This window comes from Daktulosphaira vitifoliae, unplaced genomic scaffold (assembly GCF_025091365.1).
Source record: "Daktulosphaira vitifoliae isolate Bord-2020 unplaced genomic scaffold, ASM2509136v1 Scaffold_5, whole genome shotgun sequence".
Taxonomy (NCBI): domain Eukaryota; kingdom Metazoa; phylum Arthropoda; class Insecta; order Hemiptera; family Phylloxeridae; genus Daktulosphaira; species Daktulosphaira vitifoliae.
Window position 1 is genome coordinate 10,374,333 of NW_026099576.1, and position 10,625 is coordinate 10,384,957.

At 30.0% G+C, this 10,625-nt stretch overlaps 2 protein-coding genes across 2 annotated transcripts; both read left to right on the forward strand.

Moving 5' to 3' along the window:
• The first annotated feature begins 4,634 nt into the window (after positions 1–4,634).
• LOC126908174 (tigger transposable element-derived protein 6-like) lies at positions 4,635–5,161 on the forward strand. Its single transcript, XM_050690085.1, has 2 exons — positions 4,635–4,702; positions 4,825–5,161. Exons 1-2 carry the CDS (start codon positions 4,635–4,637, stop codon positions 5,159–5,161), a joined length of 405 nt encoding a protein of 134 aa, XP_050546042.1.
• LOC126908395 (tigger transposable element-derived protein 6-like) lies at positions 5,066–6,617 on the forward strand. Its single transcript, XM_050690420.1, has one exon. The coding sequence runs from the start codon at positions 5,261–5,263 to the stop codon at positions 5,768–5,770; it is 510 nt and encodes a 169-aa protein (XP_050546377.1). The 5' UTR covers positions 5,066–5,260; the 3' UTR covers positions 5,771–6,617.
• Positions 6,618–10,625: the final 4,008 nt, after the last annotated feature.

Genomic DNA, 10,625 nt, shown 5'->3' on the forward strand with positions numbered 1-10,625 from the left:
TATAAGGGTTCTCTGGGTTTTGAATGTCAAAAGCTCATGATTTTTCAAGAATTTTGAATCAATAATTTTCTTATAGAGGTGTAACTAGAGTTTTGTTCTGGAACATAAACTATACAGAATGTTCAGTAAGTAAGGAAACAGGTCAATTATTTAAACAAGAGAAACTTGTTTTCTTACTTACTAAATACTCTGTATATTATTTATATAGTATACTATAGTATAAATCAAATTATATTCATAAAATATATTCAGTATCTCCTCCTAACGAAAAATAATTTTGTTGTAATATGGAATTATTTTTGTTATGGTGTCATATTCGTATGACACCTGTATCCTTTTTCTCCACAATTTTTAAACTCCACAAAATCAGCACAATTAAATTTTGTAAAGCTAAATTCATATTTGATTAAACTCAGCGTTAGAGAGAACAAACGTTGTATTGAAATATTTGACAAATCATTGTTTTGTCATAGGAAAATTATAAAACGTATTCATTAAATGATTTTGCAAAGGTCAATTTACTTAAATGTACCCTTGACTCACCCTTAAACTTATTTTTTTTTGACTTCCTTGTTTTCTGGATTTGCTTTAGTAAAAGTTGTTTCGTCTGCTGTTATATATGTTGGACTAATTATTTGAATAGGTCGAAAAGTACGTTCTATCAATCTTTTTTGTTGACTAATTGGTATGTATATATTGTTTTTTTCATCAATTTTTATTAGCTCTTCAAATTTTAACACTATGTTAGTAACTTTACCTGAGTGTACACTTGACATTGTATTTAGTACACTTATAACTATTAAGTATAAAAATGTAAAACTAATTACAATTAAACTAGAAATAAGAAATTCTATACAATATTAATTTTGATTATTCATAAATTTAAGTCACAAAAATTAATTATAAAAATTGATGTCTACAGGTAATTTTCAGGTATTGATCTAATGTATATAAATATTTGTGTTTATCCATAATAGTAAAATAGCTGTTTGTATATTGTTTATAAAATATAAAAATATATTAAGCCTGTATATTATTATAATTTCATCAAAGGAATAATCTAAAATAAGAATTTATTTTAGTTACAAATTTATTTTATTTTTAAGCATATTTTAGCTAACAAACAAGGCGACAAAAATATTACCCAGTTAAATACAGTTTGATGATTTGAACTTATTAAATTTCATCAAAATGAGTCCAGTAGCAACAGGAGTATTCGCGTATATGGACACGAAATAAATCAGTATAGTACAAATAATAGCTTCTTATCCACATATCGAAGCTAATATATGATTTTAACGTAGTCTAATAATGTATAAATTATAAAAAAAAAAATACAGCAAAATGTTAGTTGTATCAAATGTTACAAGAATTGACAGTTAGATCTGTTTCAGTTTGTATTAACTTTTAACTGTATAACTTTTTATTGGGTATTAGGAAATTATATAAGAACTTTAAAAATGTAATTTTTATGTTTCTTGCAAAACTAGTTACTAAAATAATTATTGTTAACAATGAAAAAATGTGAAAGCTCAACATTTTAATGATATCACAACATTTTTGTAAAAATGTCATTTTAACATGCTTATATTTGTTTCATATGTATGTTGTTTGTTGTTTAGTTGTTGTGAGTTTGTAACTCCACGCGGCACGTGTTATTATGTCGCGTATCCCGTCGACTACGACCTTGAGACTAGTCTGTCGTAACGTATTCACCCCACTCCGCTCACCACTGGCCACCAACAATATTTTCCTGTACAATTTTTTTTATTTTTGGTTTTCGTACCCGTATACGCGTGCGTGCCATCAATTATATATATATAACAATATTTTATTGTGATTGACACGGCCCCGCGTTGTTTTGTTATACACGATGCCCCACGACTCGTGCCACCTTTAGCAGCCGTCGCTCTATTAACACGCTTATATTAACACTAGGGATGGGTAGTTCGTGAGTGAACTGGATGAGCTGAATCAGTGTGCCATGGTACTGTGACTCAATGACTCAGTGTGGACTACTACGAATTGAATTTAATTTAAAACGTCTTATCAATAAATTCTGAATCATGCGAATTGTGATATATAGATTTAACTTACAGAAGTAAAATTTGATGGAGTAATATTTGGGTCATCAATCGTCTCTTCTATTACATGAGTCTATTTAATAAATTTACTAATGGATGCTTAGATTTAATATGTCTAATTAAATTTGAAGTCGAAGAATGATTATTTTTTAATTTTATACGACAAAGTCCACACTTTACATGAATATTAACTGCTTCAAGTTGAAAAAAATCCCAAATAACACTTGATTTATTCATTTTAAAATGAAATAAAATACCTTCGTAAATTAAATAAAGTGTTTCACAATTTTCGATTTTGTGCACAAGATTTATTGTAATCACAGGAAACAGCGTTGACACAATGAGTAAAATTTTAAATAAATGAGACTAGATTATACATAATGTCAGTTTTTAGAACAATATTCATTCAAGAATAGACCTGTAATCTAATATAATATAAATATAAATTTTTTTCACTGCATGCACTAAACATTAAACATTGATAATACCTACATTGTATTTGTATACCTAATTTAACACATAAATAAATCTATGTGTTGATGTTAATAATAAATAAATAGTTTTTTTAGATTTTAAATTTACTCTTTATTTCAATAATAATTAACAAATTTAAATATAATTAGTAAAAATATTAAACAATTTAATAGAAAAATATTTTATAAACATCAAATAACCAAATAAATTACTTTTTGTGTAACTATTGTTATTTAATTTAATTCCCCTATATATAAACAAATAACGAATAAAAAATTATTGATAGCAATATTACATTTCATTTTACAATAGTAGTTAATAAATAATAATTATTTACAATGAGTAAAATAAATTACTCATTGAGTCAACTCATTTGAGTGAACTGATTCATATCAGCGAGTCAGAAATCCCATCTCTAATTAACACGCTTATATTAGTTTCACGTGTATGTTGTTTGTTGTTTGTTTGTCGTTTGTAAGTTTGTAACTCCACGCGGCACGTGTTATTATGTCGCGTATCCCGTCGTGTATGACCTTGAGACTATACTGTTGTAACGCATTCGCACCACCCCACTCACCAATCGTAGAGAACAATATTTTCCAACTCGTAGACGCGCGCTTATCATCAATTATATATATATATAACAAATTTTTATTGTAATTGACACAGCCCCGCGTCGTTTTACGCCGCGGTGCAAAGTCCAGCAAGTGCCGCACGGCCGACGACGTCCCGCCGCTATACCGTAGTCTTCTTCCCATTGTCAAAATAACATCGTCAACAAACTGATCCGCACTCGCGCACCGTCGTCATCTACGCTGCTAACCTATTGACGCCCGAGGATCACGCCGGACATCGTGTCTTCGACGCCAGCAAAAGTGCCGCGATATTATGCGAAGATTATATATTCCTACCGCCACCGCTAATATTAATATTTATATATACATATATGTTAATATTCATTTATATATTCCTACAGCCGACGCCTCTGCCGCCGTATATGCCTCGTGTATAATGTTCCCTCCGCCATGCCCGCCCACATAAACACGGCTATACCTCATGCATGATACGTTTACGTACTTAAGTCCCTTTAAATATATATATATTCTAATTACTATTAAAACTTATATATTAATACACTTTATTCTCATTAAGAGATATGTAGTGTATTCATTCCGATTACGGAGGATGATTCTCGTATCGTTATTTTTCGTCACTACCTCCACGTTACGCGCCTGCTGCTTTCCTTGGATGTGGTAGCCGTTTCTTAGACTCCCTCTCCGGAATCGAACCCTTATTTCCCGTTACCCGTTACAACCATGATATTGATATTAACTACTATCATAACATGAAACTAAAAAGTGAAAAATAAATATAGTTTAAAAAAACTAAAAAACACGCTTTTAAAGCACATCGAACTAAAAAGTTAAAAATAATTTTTAAAATTAACTTAAAACAATAATGAACGAAAAATATTAGTATTATTGTGAAAAAAAGCGTGGGTGCTTTATGCCATATTTTTTGTATATTGAGCGCCTGACGCTTTTTTTCACAATAATACTAGTATTTTTCGTTCATTATTGTTTTAAGTTAATTTTAAAAATTATTTTTAACTTTTTAGTTCGATGTGCTTTAAAAGCGTGTTTTTTAGTTTTTTTAACTATATTTATTAGATATCGTACCCGTACACGCGTTCGTGACATCAATTATATATATACAGTCGAGTCGCGATAACTCGAAGAACTCGACAACTCGATTTTTTTTTAATTCCCTTAGAAATTATAATAACTCTCAATGTATTATAAGTCTTGTTAACTCGAATATAAAATTGTAATGAATAGCTTAGTAGAAGTATATTTTTATATCTGCTATATCTGGATATTCTGGGTATTTTATGATAATTGTGTTCATTATTATGTATTATGTTTTATCTACTTCAGTATTGTATAATAAATATTGAACGATTAGATAGAAACTGATTATTAGCGCACACACAATAATAATAAGTATGTATTGGTTAGTATGTGTCTATACTCTACCTGTCGTGTTTGTCGTGCGTATTTTTGAATGTTTTTAAACATGTCTCAAAAACCAAAATTAAACCATTTAACTATAGCTGACAAAGTTCATGTGATACAATTGGTGGAGTAAGGTAACCGGAAAAAACAAGACATCGCAAAAGAATTCCTCCAAATACGCTATCGACATTTTTAAAAAATAAGGCGGATTTTTTAAAAAAATTTGAAAACAATAAAGGTGACTGTAAAAGATCAAACCCAGCAGAATATCCAAATGTAGAGGTATGTTTATTCAAATGGTTTACTCAATGTAGAGATAAAAATATACCTATAAGTAGACCACTACTAAAAGAAAAAGCAGAATATTTCGCAACTCAATTTGGTTATTCTAATTTTAATGCAAGTCAAGGCTGGTTAGGAAATTGGAAAAATCGTCATAACATAATTTTTCGTAAAATATGTGGTGAAAGTGCTTCTGTAAATGACTCTTTATGTAATGAATGGTTAGGAAAGTTATCAAACATCATAAAAGAATATTCTCCCGATGATGTATTTAATGTGGATGAGACAGCATTGTTTTTTAAATGACTACCCGACCGCACTTTTATTTTGATATTCCCCTATAAAGAAACTTGTTCAGGTGGCAAACAAAGCAAGGAACGGATAACAATTCTTTTAGGATCAAATATGTCAGGTTCCGAAAAAATTAAACCACTTATAATCGGGAAATCAACTAAACCACGATGTTTTAAAGAAGTTAAGAGTTTACCATTAGATTATGAGTCAAACAAAAAGGCATGGATGACTGGTGATTTATTTAAAAATTGGCTTATAAAATTTTATCAAAAAAAGCGACTAAAACAAAGAAATGTTTTATTATTTATTGATAACTGTACAGCTCATTGTAATATCAATTTAAAATCTGTAAAAGTCGAATTTTTACCTCCAAATACTACATCTAAACTACAACCGATGGATCGGGGAATAATACAAAATTTCAAAACATTATACCGCAAAGAAATTATTCGAAAAATTGTTTACGATATTGATGAAGGCAGACCATGTTCAATAAATCTATTACAATCCATGCGTATGTGTGAAAAAGCATGGCGTAATGTACAACCAAGTACAATTGTCAATTGTTTCAAAAAAGCTGGATTCTATTTTATGATGAGCAGTGTGATGGTGATGGTTTAGAAAACAATGACGATGATGATGGTGGATATGATACATATGTACATACTTATAATTTCATTGTATTAATTTTTTTAATTTTATTTAGTTTTTGTATAGCATTTATGTATAAACATAAATGTATTATATTTGTCATGACGTTTTTATCGTATAATTTTAAAATTATATTTCATTACATAGGTAACTCGAAGTTTTGATTTTATTTTGATAAATTCGAGTTAGGTATCTCGAATAATACATATCTCGAAGTGAATTTTTATCCCCCTTCAACTTCGAGTTATCGCGACTCGACTGTATAAACAAATTTTTATTTTGACTGACCAATACCGCCCGCGTGTAATGCGCCTTACTTATACATATTTATATATTCCTACCGCCGCTGACGCCGTATATACCTTAGGTATAACGTTCTCTCCGCCCACAAAACAAGGCTGTAGCGAGGTGTAATATATAGAAGTAATAAACACTTTTACGATTTAATAACAACTATACTATATTACAACGAACTAACAAATAACAGCGAGAGACGAAGCGCGTTTAAGACAGAATGCGTAAGTGATTGACTGATCGATTGATTGACTGGAGCGACGATCTTGCCCTTAAATAGTCAGAGGAATCTTCTAGAGGCGGCGACGGAACTCTCTAGAACATTCGACCGCCACACGCTTATGTAGAGCGACGAATCTTCTAGAGGCGGCGGCGGCCGAACATTCTAGAACATTCGACCGCCACAAGGCTATACCTAGTGCATGATACGTTTACGTACTTATGTCACCTTACTATATATATATGTATGTATGTGTATATATATATATATTCCTACAGCCGCCGGATATGCCTTGCGTACAAGGTTCCCCTGCGCCCCGCCCGCTCACAAAACACACCTATACCTTGTGCATGATAAGTTTACGTACTTAAGTCGCTTTACATGTATATATATATATATATTTTAATTACTATTAAAACTTACATATTAATACGCTTTATTCTCATTAAGAGATATATAATGTATTTATTAGGATTACGGATAATGATTCCCGTATCGTCATTTTTCATCACTACCGCCACATTGCGCGTCTTCTGCTTTCCTTGGATGTGGTAGCCGTTCCTCAGACTCCCTCTCCGGAATCGAACCCTTATTCCCCTTTACCCGTTATAACCATGATATTGATAGTAACTACTATAATAACATGAAACTAAAAAGTAAAAAATAAATATAATTAAAAAAAACTAAAAAAACACGCTTTTAAAGCACATCGAAATAAAAATTATTTTTAACTTTTTAGTTCGATGTGCTTTTAGTTTTCTTAAACTATATTTATTTTTTTTTAGTCTACGCGCATGGTTTTAATATGCGCATTGACTCTGATATGCCACTGACTCGAATACACCTCTTGGTCGGAGCACCCAGTGTTTTCGTCTAAGTGGACACGACTTGATTTTACTTAACTAAAGGAAACAATATTCTTTGACAGCACAAATGTAAATTTGATTATTACTAAACACAATAATACATAAATTAATCTACCATTAGTACACAACTACATATTTAAATTCTTTATATGCAACCTGGTTACTTCGTTTATTCGTATACAAGGACCAGACACGTTCTTGACAACATGAACACGCGGATGGGCATCCAAAATTTCTTTTTGGTATTGAATTGACATTCACAGAACTCAGCTATGGGCTCTCAAGTTGAAGGGCTCCACTGTCCGTCATAGGATCGTTCTTAATATCATAAGCGCCAAAACCAGACTCGCCGTACACACTCAACGTGCAACAAAATTCGATCGCGTGAACTGATGGTACGCAATTGGCGCTATATCCGATCGGTGGCCAAACAGACTCATTTCTGCTCATACGTTTATTCTGAACCATAATTATATGGTGTAATATGTATTTTTATTAGGACACTATGAGTTTATCGTTTAAATTAGGATTTATCTATGACAACTATGCTGTCCAACGTTAAATCGCAGTTACCAATATTTTTATAAAAATTAATTTTTTTACATAGTTTCACGTATAATTTTTTAGGTATAAAAACCTACTGAATTTTTGTGTAATTATTCTATAATATAAACATAATTATTATAATTAGAATATTAATAATTTTTGTGTATACCAGATGTGTATTTAAGGGGGATATGGGCCCCCCTTGAACCAGCGATAACAATATTTTTTTAGGCAACTTCTAATAAATAAGGACATAATGTCCTTTTTTTTATCATTACTTTGATTTTTAGCAAAAAAAATTGTATAACATGTTTAACAAAGTAAAAAATATTAAATACCCTCCTAAAATAATTTTTGAATAGACCTAAAGGGAATATCTCATTAACAACCGTCAACCTTATACGCAATACATTTTACTATATTCTCTTTTTGAATTTTCCTGATTTTAATAATAACATTTTTAATATACTTTTGTTACACTGATTCTGATGTAATATTTTTTCTGCAAAACACTTATCGTGCCCGGCGTAGCCGGACACTCCTACCGGAATCAGTGGCCTACTTATGATGACTACCCGAAGGCGCGTAAGGCTCATAAACATAATTTGTTTATTTAATATAATTTCAACAATAACTTTTTGTACATAATAATAATATTGTTTACTAATAAATAATACATTTTTTTATTTCTGTTTATTATTATTTTACATTAGTTTATAAGATGGAACTACAAATCATGAGTTTCAATGCTGTATCTATTAATAAAAAATAATACTATTTAATATATATATTTAATAATTATTAGCATAATTATGGTATACGTACTTTAGTTTATAATGACCATAAGTGAAGTAGTAATACGGTCTTCTGATATAAACCGCTTATCATCCAAACGGTTTAATGCCATTTTCATAGTCTTAATGGTCTATATTTGTTGTTGAAATGTTTACTAATTTCTAAAATTGCAAAACCTACATGTACTGGTTTACAAAAATCGATAATTTTATTTTCCAATACAAACACCGATAAATTTTCACTGTACATTGTACAATATTTGAAATTATATTTTTGAATTAATTTAGTCGCTCGTTTCGGATTATTAACCAGTTCCATTTGCGATCTAAATTGTACACGTTCCATCTTTTTACCTGTTAACAAACGAAATCGCATTAAAATTATGTTTATATATATTTTTTTTATTTAATTTTAAAACATACCAAAAACAGCGTTATTCATTAATTTTAAAAAGACTTTTTCGAAATTATTTTTGGCTTTCTGACTCATCTTCGTGTTGAATTCTATATATTTTGATAGCCATGCCGACTGCTTAAATTGTAACACTTTATGCACTCGTAATTTAATAACATGTTATTATTATATTTTTTAATTATAATTTTATGAATTAACTTTTCTACTTTTAATCCGTTTGCCATAGCTTAAGTATTCATTTTTTCATATAATGCCCCTCTTCTTATGTGGTAGCGAGCCCCTACATGTAGATTTACTCTTAACCCCCCATACTTGTGTTACCAATTGTACTAGCTAAGACACAGAGGGGAGAACCTCCTCCATTATACTCTGAACCTTTCGTGGGAAATGAGGTCTATGCCTTTCACCATATCTCCCTGACCTCCTACATTCGTACCTAGGGTAGGGTAAACCCACATGATGTGGGTTAGCGGGGTCCTAGCTCATATATTATACAACTACTGCTAATCTTAGATAAAAAAACTCAGCACAGTGGGGACATGGCATAGTTGGGTTTTAATATAAATTTAATCTGACAGTGATTAAAATCACTATCATAAGAAATGCTTCGATGCAAATCTGTAGATAGTGTATAATTCTAAGAAATTGGTGGTGGATAATTACAAAAGCAACATCAACTTCTATTTCTTTAATTATATCAAGATTAGTAATTCTTTTACTTATATATTATATAATTTTTATAATTAATTGTTTTGTAGTGTTTTGGTGTTTATATTTATTACAAAAATACTACAACTAAAATTTACAATAATTAATAATTTTTAATAATGAAATATGATTTATACATACATAAAAAAAAAGAGTACAAATAAAAAGTGTCACTGGATTGACGAACAGCGCGATACTAAAAATAATACACGGAGTGTTACGTACTGCAGTACATCTAAGATAAAACATATAAACATATATAAAAGCATTCATTGTGACATGTTATTTAACATCTTTGTTAATCCCTACAGTTTTCAAATTAGTAATAATTTTTAACTTTTAACTTTTTTTTGTCCTTTCAAGTAAAAGTTTATAATAAAAAAAAATGAATTTTTTACCATAACTTTTAGCTCAATTTGCATGTTTGAAATCGACATCATTAAATAGAAAAAAACCCAGCACAGGGGGGTCGCGGCACAGTGGTGACGTGGCATAGTTGGATCAAGTATAATGATATCTGACAGTGATTAAAATCACTAACAAAAAAAAACGCTTCGATGCAAATCTTTAGATAGTGTTTAATTTTAAAAAATTGGTGGATTATTCCAAAAGCTTCATAAACTGCTAGTTCCTTATTAATATCCTGATTAAGATAAAATATGTCGAATGAAAAAGGGTTTATTAAAAAATATTATTTCTCATAAAAAAATTGTGTGGATCCATAAACTTTTCAATAAGTTATAGCATTATAAAGTTAAATATAATATAAATAAAATCGAGAATTTTCATACGAAAAAAGCATTCGATAGCCATTTTCGCCGTGAAGACAAGTCCAGAGGTCAAATTTTTTTTTTTTCAAATTAAAGTATATTACATTAGCTTTAATTTAAGATATATATAAAAGTGTCAGACTTTCCGGAACACTTTCAAAAGTTAAGTTGGAAAGTTAATTTTTTGTGAAAAAGTTGTCATTTTGAATCCC